The sequence below is a fragment of the Pundamilia nyererei genome, unplaced genomic scaffold, assembly GCF_000239375.1.
Source record: "Pundamilia nyererei isolate P.nyererei 1_Seehausen unplaced genomic scaffold, PunNye1.0 scaffold00067, whole genome shotgun sequence".
NCBI lineage: Eukaryota > Metazoa > Chordata > Actinopteri > Cichliformes > Cichlidae > Pundamilia > Pundamilia nyererei.
In genome coordinates, this window is record NW_005187468.1 from 600,853 (window position 1) to 616,352 (window position 15,500).

Below are 15,500 nucleotides of genomic sequence, written 5' to 3' on the forward strand. Positions count from 1 at the left end.
ACAAATGAACTTGGGACCCTAATTAATACTCAATAACAAATCCTCCTGTGGATAAAGGATCAATTCTGAGGAACGTGTTGAGTAAAAATAACTCATCAGGTGGAGGGTTTCAGGTTTCATTCATGGACAATGAAAACAAATTTGAACAAAAAATCAAAATCAAAAAATCGTATCTTCCAACGTGCACAGAGCCCACTGAGTAATCACTGACTCTCTCTTGTTTTGTGGGTGTGTGTGTGTCCTTCTTAATTGCTGTTGATATCTGCTGCAGATATATCCATCCTCTTCAGCTTTTCAAGGATTTCCTCGTGGGCGTGTGTGTGTATGTGTGTGTGGATGCTTTCCTAACGTACAGGGCCACACAGACCCCTCTCCCTTTGTCCAAACGGCTTAACTGTGTTTTGATAAGCTGTTGTGAATTTCCATCAAGAAATCCGACCAGCCCACTGGATTGTCGAGCAGCGGACCGTTTCCCCCTCCTCCTCTTCCTCCTCCTGCCTGCACTATATGTTACATTTCCAGCTCTCTCCTCTCGCTTTTTTTACGCAAGCGTGGACGTCCACGGCACGGCGACACAAGTGCGCACCAAAGCGAGGGAGAGCGAGAGCTAGGCTCAGGCTCGGCGGGCGGACGTTGGCCGGGTATTGGAGAGACGACGCGGCGGGGGTGTCTGTCTTTGTTGGGAACCGGAGGACTGGACGGTGGATTTGTTTATTCTCCGGATTTTGGATCGTGGGGGGGCTAGGATAACTTCGCACGGGACAAAACCCGCCTTCTTTCATGTCATCCGGCGATTTGTTTCGCCCGGCGTGTTGACGCCAGTGAGAGGGGGGAAGAAGAAGAGGGGAAAACGGGAGCACGGAGGAGCGCATCTGACAGACGAGCGGCAGGAATACACACGCGTTCCCGTGCACCAGCTGCACCAGCACAGACGCTAACGACATCGGCTCGTGATTCTGAAACGTGTTTTAAGGAGCTTGTGATGCGGCAACGTGGGTCGGTGTGAGCGGGGACGAGGGAACGATGCTGTGCCGTTCGCTCGAGGCTGTGCACCGTAGGGCAGCGTGTTATTGATGATCTGCACGGCGTGGAAAAATGCATCGAGTCGCAACTTTGTTCAGGGGTCTGACACACAATCATCTCCTTTAAAAGTGCATTTATATGTTCCCATGGCGTGCGCTGTTTCCATGAATATAGCTTAGTGTTTCAGTGAACGCCTGTGCCATTTGTTCATCATCCCGGAAGCCCTGTGCTGTTTATGCTTTTAATTTTTTTAGACCCTGCATCCTGCAGTGTGTTGATGCCGGCGGGTTGCGTTATATAGATGAACATCTTCAGATTCGTGTTGCCAAATGATTGGTAGGCTGAATTGTGAATGTGGGCAGGCCTAACCTTCGCTTTATGCAGATCAAATCGATAGCGAGATAAAGACTGCTCTGGCAAGCTCTTTATGCCACTCTGCAAGTGTCACGGGGGGTGTGTTTGGAGTCCCGCATTTTGAGTTTTTACGCAAGCCTCGGGGCAGCAGGGAAGCTGCTCAGTGGAGTGGAAACTGTCAAAACACTGTCTCGGCTGTAAGGCAACGTCTCAAGAAAACTTTCAATGGTTTTCCGAAAGTTGCCCGGTGTCTCGGCATCGGGCATGGGTCTGCGCCTGTCCCAGAAATTCATGTTTCTGCTCTTTCTCTCGGGTTTGGTAACACTGTGTTTTGGGGCCCTCTTCTTTTTGCCCGACTCTGTCCGACTAAAACGCATTTTTCTGTCCAAGACAGAGATCCAGCCAGTCACCGTTGGCTCCGGCTCAGAGAACGATGTCAGGGAGCACTTAAAAAGACCCAAAGACCAGGGCATGACCTCGGCTAAAGGAGAGGCTGGCATCAAGCTGAAAAGTCAGAGCCGCAAACCCCCAGTCTCTTACGAGGCGACCGAGGTCCGGCTCGCCGGGGGCAAAGCGCAGGAGGATCTGAACCTCTCCAGGTCTAAGACAGAGTCCGCGTCAGAGAAAGTGACATCCTCTAACCACGGTGCCAACTCGGATACTTTTAGTTACAAGAAGTTCAGAAGGTGTTTGTTCAAACCCCCGCTGGGAAGAGACAGCGGCAGACCGGCCGACCCGCAGACCAACGAGCGCCGGGAGAAAGTCAAAGAGGTAAGGAAGCCACTGTGACTTTGCTGCCGGAACATCAAGTTCAATGTTCCTGCAAGAGGTGGATGACTGGCACGTGATAGGCACAAGTACAACATAGGCTGTGTTGAGATATGAGAAGTAAACCTAACGGGAAAAAACAAAGCAATACATTTAGGGGGGAAATCGAGGCCAGATATAATCCAAGATAACGCCTAATCTATCAGATAGACCGAACAGGCTGCAAGCAATACTTTTGTGTTTATGTGGCTTTATCTGTTTTTAATGTTGCTTTTGAATGGGAGCTTTTTCGTGCTGTCAAAACACAACAGACTAACACAGCAGATAAATGGCAGTCTGCTTTTACGTGGAAAAAACAGGCGTTCACTCTTGAAAGAAGTAATTATATTTACAATGTTTAATCTGACTTGCCCGAATTTGGCGCACAATACAGGCAGAAGCAGTGTGGCTGTTGTTTACTGAGCTGCTGTCCAACAGCCAAAATAAAGCCCTTTTCAGTCATGTTATTTGTCTAAATTTACCCAACGCCTTTGACTATAGTAGTTTAATTCCTGCTGGAGTTCTATTAATAAAGACAGAAAGCGGTTTCTGGACTAATGATGGACTTAATGGTCTCCCGTTTGTGCACAAAACTAGAATAGCAGGGGAACATAGCATCTTTTTGAAATATATATATATATTTCTTATTAAACAATTATTTCATTTTCCCATGTGACAGTCCTTAAATTAGCTGTGGCACCTCTGTATCTGCCTCACACAATTGCCTGCAAATGATAGGAGTGCGTGCAGCTTCTCTTTGGCCAGGAGCTCTCCAAGCTGTGTGCCAGCCTTTGTTGAGCCCTATGGGTCCAATAAGGGCTCCAGAGTGGGAGCGTCTGAGGATTCACACATCTGTACCCACTCAAGGCAAGCGAGGCTGGTGATGAGGGGAAAGAGTAGTAGGAGTGGGAAGGTGCGGTGTGTTGGGAGTAATCGCTGGCCAGAGTGTTACAGATAGGTTTCAGCCTCGGTATGTGACACTCATAAGTCCTGTTGTCACTCTCGCTTCCAGCTTGGTGTCACCCTCGCACGCTGCTCACATGCCTTTCATACCCAGAGGTGATGTGCTCCATAATGACTGAGGCGTCAGAGAACGGAGGGTGATTTGCCCTCATGCACTGAGCTCTCACTGACTCATAGCTCCTCCTTTTTGATGCTCTCTCAAGTGAATGTCAGTGTGACTTTGCTTGCCTGGTGCGTTCAGCTGAGCTCTGCAAAATTCATGCCACGGGGTCAGAATCGCTGGAGGAAAAGTTATTTTCCACCACGCCCTCCACGCCCTCTTATTGTTGTGGAATATTCATCTTGTTTCCGATAAACCGAGACGTTTATCAAAGTGCTGAAGAGCAGACGTCAGCCGTGCTCACTTGCATTGTATGCTTTCAGGTCTGCGTGCTTGGCCAAATTGATGTTTTTGCTATTTGCTGTTGTTGTTGCTGCAGTTCCCATCACCTCAAGCCTGCTGGCAGTGCTGCAAACAGCTTCTTTTTTTTGTTTTGTGTGCTCTTGTTTAGTTTTTGGGGTTTTTGTTTCCTGGAGGCTCACATACACCCTGCCAACACAGGCTGACACATTGTGAACCTGTGTTTTGTCCAGGTTCACAGATGCAAAATCAAAAAGCAACTGTAACAATAAAACTGACATGTTTTTGATGCTTTCTCTCTCTCTCTCTCTTTTTGTATTTCTAATGTGTATTTCTGTGAAGCTGGATCTGTCATTCAGAATACATGTTTGCTTTTTGTTTGCTGCCAGTCGTCTAAACTCACAATGTGGTCTACATCCCTGCAAAAGCACTCCCTTTTTTCACTGTAATGGAATGCAGAGAGAGGGTATCCCCCTCCCAAAGCTAACAAAAAGGCTCTGGTCCAGCCCACCGAGTGCCTCAATGCCCAAACTGTGAATGGGCATCGTTTTTCTTAAATGCCAACAACTAGAAAGCAGACTCCCCACCTTCTTCCACTGTGTGTATGCGTCCACTGGCAAAGAGAGGGTGAATCGAGGGACAATGGCTGCCTGATCACACATTACAAATGTTTAAAGGCAGCCCAACCCTGGATCAGGCCCTCAGGATGAACTGCCAAAGTGCTATAAGTGTTTCGGAAACAAACTCTGGGACAAGTTCGCTCTCCACCAAAAGTCTTGAGCAGGATAAAGATAAGGGTTATTTTCATACAGCCTCCTATTTGTAATTCTGTGACGTTATGGCTCACTGAGTCGCCTGCATGCCTATACTCCTGCCTCATTGGCTCTGGCATAAGAAGTCGGATAGCAGAGATCGCACCACAAAAATGCGTGCCTGGAGTAACAGGAGGGGTTTCCTTTTCTGCATGCACATTTTGTTGCTGATGTCCTTTACATTCAGTAAGGTTGGAACTTGGAGTGCAGTAATCCAGATCCAGAGCACAGCCAAACAAACACAACTGCAGAGCAAAGGAGATGTCAGGGAGTGATGGGAGCTCTGAGGCACATCCAGACTGAAGCCTCTGCATCGTGTGGTTGTCTCCATGACATCACATACATTTTAAAAAAAAAAAAAGAAAAAGAAGAAGAAGCAAAGTTTGCATTAAGAGGTGGTTTCTTTGAAGCCTGTGATGTGCTCTCTTCTCTGTCACCTGAATGTTTAGCAGAGATATGCTGGTACAGGAAAATGAAGCTCTTTGCTTGTGTAAAGCAGAATGTGATGTGGCCTCTAACATAAGATGTATGTGAATGGAGGAGATGGAGTTGACAGCTTTGAGTACTGCAGTGAGAGGACAGAGCCACTGCAGCCTCTTGTGGCAGAGCCTCCTCTAGTGGAGCAATAAAACTCTTCAGGGCTGCTGTGTGTGTGTGTGTGTGTGTGTGTGTGTATGTGTGTGTGTGTGTGTGCGCACTAGTTTGTCAAGTGCTTGGGGACAAATCAGAAGTTTGACAGTTTCAGTTTTGTTGTCACTGTGCTTATTCATCCAGGCCCGAGCCCACCTGCATCACAACAATCAAATGAGGTACATCTGTTCTGTTGTGAGACAAGTCTATTTATTGGTCAGCTGGCTGTGTGTGCTTGCCTGCGTGCAATTCACAATAATGAGCAGTATGCTAGAGAAGTGGAAAGCCCCCTTTTTGTGTATTTGAACAAAAAAAAATAAAGTGAGACAGTTTTTAAAGTACAAAGTGAGTAAAACGACAGCAAAAAGTACAGAGCAGCGATAAGACGGTTTAGTTTTAGTTAAACCACCTTCAGTTAGTCTGTCAGCGAGGTGAACAAACAAACAGCAGCATCACAGACCTCATCTGCCTACTTCAGCTTCCAGATGAGTAAACAGCTGCAGGGAAAATTGCTTTATTTCCAGCAGAATTTACTAGAAGACATTAAAAATTCCCAAGGTACTAGTAGTTTTTTTTGTTTGGTTTTTTTTTTTACGTTTCAAAAAAGAGAAACCGATTGATGTCATGTAAAAGTGAACTGAAACGGCATCAGCTGCAAAACTGAAATCCCCTGGAATACGTTTTGGTCAAAAAAAGTGCCACTGTGTGCCATATTTTTAGATACAGTAACGGTTTTATTTGTCCTTCAGACAACACAGTGGTACTTTAAAGTAAAGTGTAAGTTTCACTCTTCTTTAAGAGTATAATTGTGGGGGGAAACCAAAATCTGAACCGCTGTATGACACAAACATGAGCACACTCACACAAAACCAACACAAAGCCTCACAAATAGGTGAGCTTGTAGCTGGACCTGAAATCCCCTTATAGCCGTAATGACCAGTGAGCTGGGTGACTGTCTGAATAAAACGCTGCCGTTAAGCTGGCGCCTCCTGGCTGGCTTCGAGCGCTGTGACCTCCCTCCGCCCCTCATTCCCCTGCTGTCTTCTGCTCTGAATCAGGTGTGCCAAACAACCTCCAGTCTGAGCCAGGAAAATGGCCGCCTGCTGAGAGAGAAGAAAGAAACGGAAGACGAACAAAGTCTTAAGAAAAGGCTTACACTCTGCTAGTGTTCCCACAGAGCTGGAACATTTGTGCTTTTCTTCTCCTCTGCGGATGCTGTGCAAATGTCAGCGCCTGGAGTTTGGAATGTGAGCCCATCGTTGTCTTTGGTCTGTTTATGTGGGGAGAGAGCCGCTCGGCCCGCTGGATATTGATATATTGTGCAAGTCAGTGGCGGCTGAGGCAGATATTATAAACCCGTCAGTGTTGCTGAGCACCGATTCCGGCCTCCTCCGCCACACAAGAAGTAATCGACCCTTTCATCTATGATCTGAAACTTGAGTTTGTGCTGAATTAGAATTTTTTAGTGGGTTTTATTCTGGGCTACTTAGCACTACCTGGGCAATGTCACCAGTTAATGCAGTGAGACAACACCAAAGCCTGGCAAGCAAAGCGATCCATTATTTACCTAATCTCCATAAATAGAATCTGTATGTGAATATGCGGAATCTGTTGGGATGGGATTTGTGGCGCTGGTTACCTGGTCACTTTTTTTCCCTTTTAAATAACCAGCACTGGTTAAACAATGAAGTCAGGAAGTCTTGGACAGGTCCATTGGAACATTTTGGACCAAAAATATTAGACATCATATTGGAGAAAGCCACAACATTTCTGGTTGTGAATCAATCTAGGGAACCTGAAACTGCATCTGGGCTTGTGTTCTACCCACTTACAAGCAGTGAATATGGTTGTGACTCATTATTCTTATAGGTTCGTCACTTTTCAGCTCACTGCTGGATATACTGAAAGTCTCCTGCTGTTGTTTCATAGAAGATTGTTGCAAAGTCACCAATGTGTTGGCAGTGTTAAACTAAATTGAGATCATGTGACGTAACCTTGCATTGCGAAAGCTTCAGCGAAAAACAATACACTCAGTTATAGTAGTGAGATGACATTTGCAGAGTGTTTATAGAGGAACATTAAATATCTAAGCTGCTGATTATTTAAACTGCATACTGAGTCTGATTTAGATGAAAACTCAAAGTATCACAGAACAGCACCTATTACTTAATGACCAAGCAAACGCAGATATTTGCACGATGCCGGTTGTAGTTGTGAATGCACGGCCACTTTCCACTAAACGTTCATCCCCGTGCATTGTACACAAATAAAATGATGAGTACTAGTAATCAAGCATACCTTTTTTAAATATGATGCTTGATGTCTAAGGGAGAAAATGTCAGCTGCCACAGCTGATGACCTTAAAGGTCAACCTATCTTTGTCTAGGAAACGTGTGCTCTGCAGAAAAACCAATGATTGTAGAAAACACATGCATATATATACAGTCATTGGGAATAACGGTAAGAGAGAAACGTCAGGGAAAAATTTCCCCCATCAGAGCCACCAGAGTTGCTTTTTTCTGTAGGTGATAAAAGCTGATTAAACTACACGGCACCAGGTCTTTCCCCAGGCAATCACTGCAGGAAGTAAGTGATCAGGTGAAATGGAGAGAGGAAAAGGAAGGATGCACGTGAAAAGAGGGAGATGTTAGCTTCCATCCTTTTGCATTCATGGCAGTTTTCTTCCTGGATTTCCTTTGTGGTGAGGGCACTAGCTTCAGGGAAAGTTTCTCTGTTTAGGCATGCTTTTCAAGAGGTGTGTATCTCTGTGTGCGAGTGCGCTTGTGTGTACGTACATATCTCTTGTGCAGGGCATTCAAACGAAACGCTTTGTAGATGGCTAAGATGTGCAGATGGGCTGCTTTGTATAAGTATATTTGTTTATTTTCGTGTCTGCTTTTCCATGCGCTGCGTGTCTTTGAGTGTGTGTTGGTTTAGATTACAACAGGAAGTGGAGGATCATTTGACAAGGGAGGGGCTAAAAAGTCCACATGTTCAACCAGAATTTTATAATAGTGCAGTTTAGGTTTGGTATTTTTACAGCATTTTGTGTGCGTGGTTGTGTGACAGCTTGAATTCTGTCCATTTTTAAAATGTTTTTCAGTTGAAATCGCACACAGCTATTAGACTTTCCTGATAATGTGGCCTGGTCAACAGTTTGCAGATGTTTTCACTTGTTACAGAGCGAAAATCCAGCTGTTATCCCCCCCAACCTTCTTGTCATTTGTCCCTGTCCATATTTGCACAAGCTTTTAGATTTTATCTGCCTGTCTGTTTGCTGTTCGAAGTCCTGCTGGCAATGTTTACTATAGCCTACAGGTATTACATCAGTTACCAGAAAAACTAGACTGTCAAGACCTAAGGTCGGGACCACTTTATGCCGCACTTAGACTCTGTACTCAAACAGCGGAGCTGTGCTCTTGTCAGCAGTCGTGTGTCTTTCTTATAAGTAAATTTCCACTTTACTCAGATTTTGTTACACGGTCCAAAAACCGTTTTTAAACCATCACCCGTTCCATTGCTGTGATGTTGCAATAGGTTCCATGGAAGCTCATTTATCCTGAGTTCACAGCGTTGCTGACATAATGAGGTCATAGTGTGTATATATCTTAATCCTGGCTTCTGAAGGCCTGTGATTACAGCAGAGAAACACTTTTTTTTTTTTTTCCTGACTGGATGCTCCATAGTGTTCCCTCCTGGGGCAGTAGGTTTTTGATAAGGCCAAAACTTCCCAGTTTCTAGCTACAGAAGTTATACATCATGTTGTATATCATGATCATACATCATAGTCTCACACCACTTTTAGGCTTAAATAAATAAGAGCGTATAATCATGTTTTCCCAACCATTATCTGCCCTCTTTGACTGCTCTGGCAGACATTAGCTCCATAATAACAACAAAGGATGACAGAAGCAGCCTGTGTGACTGTTTGTTGCTATTTCTGTGAATGTATGTGGACTGCCGTCTTCTTTCAAAAGCACTCCCTCATGGCAAAAATCTTCTTGTTGCACACATGCTTTCAGCCTCCTTGAGTTTTGGCCATTGTATGATGCCTGGCTCTGCGTGTGTGTGTGTGCTTGCTACAGATGAAGAAAATTGCAAAGATGAAGGGTCCAGGCCTTGGCCTTGTTTGCTGCAGACTCTGCGTGATGTCCTTTGCTAGGTGCCGGATGAAATTGCCCCCACCGCTTCTAACCCCCACGTTCCCTCTTTGGCCTTGCTGCTCAGGCAGGGAAGGAAGGAGTGGAGAAGAGTGGCCTAGATGTAACCAGCAGACTCTTTGAGCCCCCAGCTGAGTTCCAGCCTCTTGCCTTTATGCCTGCCTAATTGGTCAGAAACAACATGGATGGCTATGTTCACAGGGTACAGACATTAAGGACCTGGCTTACCCTCATATGTCGTCCTTATCTCGTCTGTCTTTGTCGTCTGTGTACTTGTGATTTTCTTCGTTTTAGAAAACGCTGTCACTGACTGTGTTCTTCCTCCTTGCATCTCGGCTATGTGTGTCCTCGGGCATGTTTACTGCCAGAGCTCTGCCAACCATCCCCTTCTCTGCATCACCAGAGAGTCGGCGTGCTACTGTCGCTGCAGATTGGCCTGTCTGCATTGTTGTTGTTGTGTTGTGACATGGTTTCAGCCTACTTTCAAGATGGCTGAATAATGCTGTCAAGCATTTGACCTACAATTTAGCCGGATCCACAGAAGACAGCATCAACTTTTGTTGGCCAGGCTCATGTTTTCTGCCACGGCGGGAACAATAAGTTACTGTGGAAAGTTTGCTAGAGCGTCTTCACGGTCAGCACAGTGCTGTCTAGTTTTCTGTGGGTTGAATGGGGAAAATGTGTCTCCCTAGCGATTTTCTTCTTCATTGGCATCAGTGGGCAAATTGCCATTAATTAGCTGAATGCTTACAAGACCGTTTTAGCCAGAGCCGGGTGTATTTGTTCATTATTATCACAATTAAGCCCCTAATCAAATGACAGCAATGGTGCTCAGTGCTCATTAGGGACCCATATAGATTTCTTTCTTTTCTATCAAGGTTGGATGATAGGCTTGCAAGATAATTGCAATTTTCATTCATTCACAAGTCTGTGGAAAGGCAGTTTAAAAACAAACTGATGTGATAGTCTGCTAATGACTGTTTGTGCATGCCAGCACTACCAGTCTGTTAATCATTAATCGGATGAGAAGTGTAGGACAAAGGTTTTTCATCATATTTCTTGCAACGAACAGACGCGGCTTGATGTGGAGAGATGCGCCCGTGTGATGCATTTTTAGAATAAGTAAACCCTCCGAGTCTCTTAGATATTTATCTTGACCAAGGCAGTTGAAATTGAACTGTCAGTGCTCAGCGAAATATCACTCAAAGTACTCCTGTTCTGGAGAGCAGCTGCCACAGAGGGAACATTTATGAGCTTTTCAAAATTGCTATTGACAGAAATCGTTTACTTAAAAAGTACAGCTAGAACCCCCCCATAACATGTAAGTGTTGAGTAAATATACTCTCTCAATATAATCTTTCTAAACATTTAATATCCTGAAAACTACTTTCTTTTTTTCTCGTGTGATGTTCTAACTTGTCTGCTTTAATTTACATTCAAAGCCCATTTGTGAGGCAGTGTCAGAGTTTTGTTTTATGTTGGGAATTTTTTATTACCTCCAGAGAAAGAAACTCGGAACTTTTTGTTTTGTCATTCAGAGAAGGGTGGGTGATGATACAGAGAGCTTCGACAACAGGAAATGGGTGTAACTCCTCGTCCAGTTTCGGAAGTGAATGTGGGTAACGTTTTTTTCTTTTTCCTTTTTTTTTTTTTTTTTTTTGAGAACTCCAGATGTGTCGTGTCACTTAGTCAACTGTGACAGCTCGAGGATACGGGGCATCGTGCTCAACTTGAGGAAAAACAAATTGGTCTGTGTTGAGCTTCCGGAGAAAAAGTAACACTTTGGCTTTCACTTTTGTAGAAATAACATGTATGTTATACGTGAGCAAAATTCCCTCTAATGCTGAACTGATACTGGTGTTATAATGCGGTAGTGTGAGAATGAATAGGCTGTGCTATTTTTTTAAACTTCCTATTTATTAACAAAGCCCCGTGTACTATTTGTAAACCATCAGAGAAATTACAGCTGCATATTCTGAAGAAACAATACATTACAGTAGGGTGAAAATATATTTGCGTCATTCTCGTATGCCTCAGAAAATCCAAAATGCTTTTAAATGATGGTTTTATTTATTAAGAGTAAAGAGCTATTCAAACCTACTTGACCCTGTGTGATGAAGTAATTGCTCCTCCTTGTAAATTCATGAATTCATCGTGATTAATTATGTTTCTTTGGAAAGCTGAGTTCAGTTTAAGGAGCCAGATCCAGGTCTGAAAACTGCCAGACCTGCTGAATTAAGAAATCCCTTAAAACAAACCTTTCTGTCAAAGTAAAGTAGATTAAAAACTGTAAAGAATATCACAGCCGTTTCTTCAGGACTCCACTCAACCGCAGTGAGAGCCAATATCCACAGATGAAGAAAATTTTGAATACTGGTGAACCCTCCCAGCAGTGGTTGTCTGACCGCAATTACTCCAAGAGCGCATCGATGGCTCATCCAGAAGGAAAAAATTAACCCACAACAACATTAAAGAAGCGTAGGCCTCACTTTTCCCAGTTAAGGTCAGAGTTCATGATTCATAAATAAGAAAGAGACACATCCTGATGATCCCTAAGAGTTTTGGGCAAATATTCTGTGGACTGACGAGACAAAGGTTCACCCTTTTGGAAGGTTTGCATCAATGTTTGTCTGGAATATACCTGACATAGCATTTCATAAAGAACGTCATACCAGCAGTCGAACATGGTGGTGGTAGTGTGGTGGTCTGGAGCTGCTTTGCTGCATCAGGACTGGGACGATTTTCAGTAACTGAATTCTGCTCTCTACTAGAAAATCCTGAAAGTCAGTGTCCAACCATCAGACCATCATTTTCTGAACTCGAGTACACTTTGGTTATTCAGAAGAACAAAGAGCTGAAACATGCCAGCAAGCCCTGCTCTGAATGGAAAAAATGACTAAATTGAAGGTTTTGGAGTGCCCTAGTCAAAGTCCGGACTTTAATCCAACTGAGATGCTTTGGCATCACCTTAAACTGGCCATTCATACCTGGAAAAGAGAAAAAGTTTCTTGAACATGCCTAGAAAACAACTTTGGTGGTCTTTGCATCAGTTCTCCAAGTCTCTTTGGTATTTCAGTGATCATGGCAGAGAGGACGGTCTGACATGCTGGTTTAGATCATATGTGTTAGGTTAGACTGAGAACTATTGATGCCAATGGCTCGTAGAATAAGAGTAACGTGTTGTTCATAGTCATCCAACTCTTCAGTAACTTGTAATCCTGAAAGAGATCACACCCTTTACAACAGAAATGTTTCATCACACAAGAGGGTTGATCGCTTAGAGCAACTTTGCACTGACATGCAGCAACCCATGTTTCTAAAGAGACCCAAACAATCTACACAAAACCTTTACCACAGCATAAAAGAGTCTGTCCTCTCTGTACATGTCAGAGGTCTTATTTTTTGCCCCTCCTTATATTCGAATACAGGAACTGAAACAAAACCGTGCAACCTTAAATCTCACTAACCTTAGTATTACTCTAGCATTTAAAACAACCAGAGTAGCTACAGCAAAAATTCACAACTGCTGACCAGTAAAAGCTCAAATATAAGATGAAGTCAAATAAAAATGTCCATTAGTAAATGTCCCACATGTGCATGCATCCATTTAATTTAAGCCAGGACTGCAGTTTTATCTTCGGAGCCATGCAAAGTAACCGTTTAATCAGCATCTAGGACACAGATATCTCTCCTTTTTTTAAATATCTATCTTTGAGTGGAGAACTTATGTGTTCTGCTGTAGTCAAAACGTTGTACAATGCTGATAAAAGTTGTATGGCGTCTGTTCAGCTTTCATGGCTAACTGGCACACTTCCAAAGGCTTCCAACTGTGAGCCCTCAAACGACCAGATAGGCCTTTTTTCTTTAAATTTTAAAGATAAACTAATTTTATATTTAAAAAAACAAACTAACCAATGAAACATACCTATTAATTGCAACCCTGCACAGAATCTGCCAGCCAGTCAACAAGCCACTTAGTGCATAGTCGCATAATCGGCACCCGTTGTGAGGAAAGTCAGTTTTCACCTTAGTCCTTTAAGTTTGTACTACAGTGCTTCAGAGTCATGCAGATGATCTAATTAGACTTCAGACTTTATATGCTAACAGTGATCCATCTTAGTTAATTTGGCCCACCGTTAGAGTGGAAACCTGCTGCTAGCTAAACCTCCCCCAGAAGATCTGAGCCTGCTCATCCACTCTCTCATTATCTCGTCTGTCGTGGTCTTCCAGACACACAATGGAATTAAGATAGAAATGAAAACAACTCTTCTAATGACATCTCTGGGTGACCGAGCTGAAGATGTCTTTTACCTACAAGGGAGGAAAAAAACAGTGTAGCTAGCTGAGATCATGCTACTTTTAATTTACTCGAATTCACCGTGCATTTTGAAAATGATTACACAGTAATGACACGGCAGCAATTTTCAACATCATAATATTAATTACACACATTTCATAAAAGAACCTTAATTGTGACAAAGTGCAATATGTCTAAGCTGGGAAATTTTAATGAAATCTGCCTTTTAGACTGACATAAAGAGAAACTGATGGTAGACGTGAATGAATAATTTACTGAGTTTTAACAGCATGAGTGTGTATTCCCAGTGAGGCCTTGAGATTGGACGTGTGCCCAAACCTCATGAGTTCTCTATCTGAACGCAGGCTTGTGACTTAGCAACAGCTCAGTTTATTTGTGTTTGGTCCCAAGCAAATCAGGAAGACCTCATCTCTTTAACTATCGGTTGTTATTGGAGATTAATTGGTATGAGAATTTGCAAACTTTCAGGTCGGAGTGACGCTTGTTTTTATTGATGTAATGTAAAAATGGGAAAGGGTTAGGGAGTGCGGTGCTGCTCACGTGCATGTAAAATATCTAATATTCAAATACTGAATGCACTTGAGGCTTGAGCTCAATACTGTTTAAAAGTAGCACAAAACATGTTGGAATATAAATGCAGCTTTTCCCTCTAGTGTTAATTATTTGCTACTTGAAAAGTAGCCACAGATTTCCCCCTTTGTTCAAATAAGCAAACCTTTGGTGTTCTTGCGTTCCTGTAATATTTTCTGTTTAGTTTTTTTAAACCCTGTTGCAGTGACAAACATGCTCACTGCAACAGGGTCAGTACAGTCTGACATTACAGTTTAAGATGGCCAGCTGTGCAACAAACCTGAAGCTGTAAACCAAAGGTCAGCCAATCTGCTTTTCCGTTTAGAGTTAAGAGAATTATATTTGTGGAACAGCCTGTGGCTCATATCAGCTATGTGACAACATTAATACCTCCTGCTTAATATTGTGTATACACCCCCTAGTTGCCAAAACGGCTCTCTCGGGTCCTGTGCATTGTGGGATGTTGCCTCAGTGAGTCAGGCTTCTTATTTGCATCCTACAAATGCTCCGTCAGATTGGGATCTGGCGAGGGGAGTTTGGAGACCAAACAAAAGTCAAAGCCCAGTTAACGCCTATGGCTCTTGTACTCTTTGAGGCATTCCCAAGCTGTTTTTGTGGTGTCGTTATGTGCATTGTCTTACTGGGGTAAGCTGTTGTCTCTGGGGGAGGGGTTGCTTTCTTTGCAGTGATGTTTAGGTGGGTGTTTCCCAGATGAACATTGTATTGAGGGAATTTAATGCCGTTCTTTTGGCTGATCAGTGCACATGGCAATTTGATCACATCATCTTTTAATAGGGTGAGAAACACGAGCTCTGTGATGATCAGGAAGACTAAACAAGACAGATTTTTGCCAGATAAGCCACAACTTTATATGACTAAACATGAACACGCATGCAATATTGCTCATAACTTAAAAAAAAATGAAAACTTGAGTACACAGGTATGACAAATACAGCAGCTGAAGGTGTGAAGCTGTGAAATGGAGCCAATCGAGCGAATGGGGGACTTGTTTTGTAACTTTGTGGCATTTCCTCATGTATTTTGTTTTTCAGTTTTAATTTTATGTAGGTTTCGTTTTCAGTCATTCTGAGATCAGCTTTAAGGAATCACAGATGTTTCGAGTTATTTTACTATATCTGGAAGTTATTCTAACACTTGTCAGTGCACTGCATTCACCCTGTAGATGAAATGTGAAGCATCTGTGTGCTTGCTTTCTTCCAAAACTCCAGGCTCTCAGCAGAGGACTGAGTCTAATGGAAAAAGTTTCGGGAATGAAAAACAGACTCGTCTCGAGGGGGTACAGAGCACAAAACGCATGTATGCGAGTCCGTGGGAGGTTTACGGTGTTGTGTTTTCCAAGTAAAATGAGATGGATGCTTGCAATTAATTCTGCAGTGACCATTAGCTGAAGAGTCGAGGCAAGCAGAATCAGCAGCAGGAGGCTCGGACAAAACAACAGCGTG

The 15,500-nt window shown here is 43.4% G+C and overlaps 1 protein-coding gene across 2 annotated transcripts in view; it reads left to right on the forward strand.

Annotated features, from left to right (window-relative positions):
• Positions 1–366: 366 nt before the first annotated feature.
• The window catches only part of LOC102196925 (mannosyl-oligosaccharide 1,2-alpha-mannosidase IA), a 181,281-nt gene continuing 166,147 nt past the window's right edge, over positions 367–15,500 (forward strand). For both annotated transcript variants that reach the window (XM_005736070.1, XM_005736071.1), the window contains exon 1: positions 367–2,148. In XM_005736070.1, the coding sequence (XP_005736127.1) occupies positions 1,603–2,148 (546 nt within the window). In that variant the 5' untranslated portion in view covers positions 367–1,602. The remainder of the gene's footprint in view (positions 2,149–15,500) is intronic.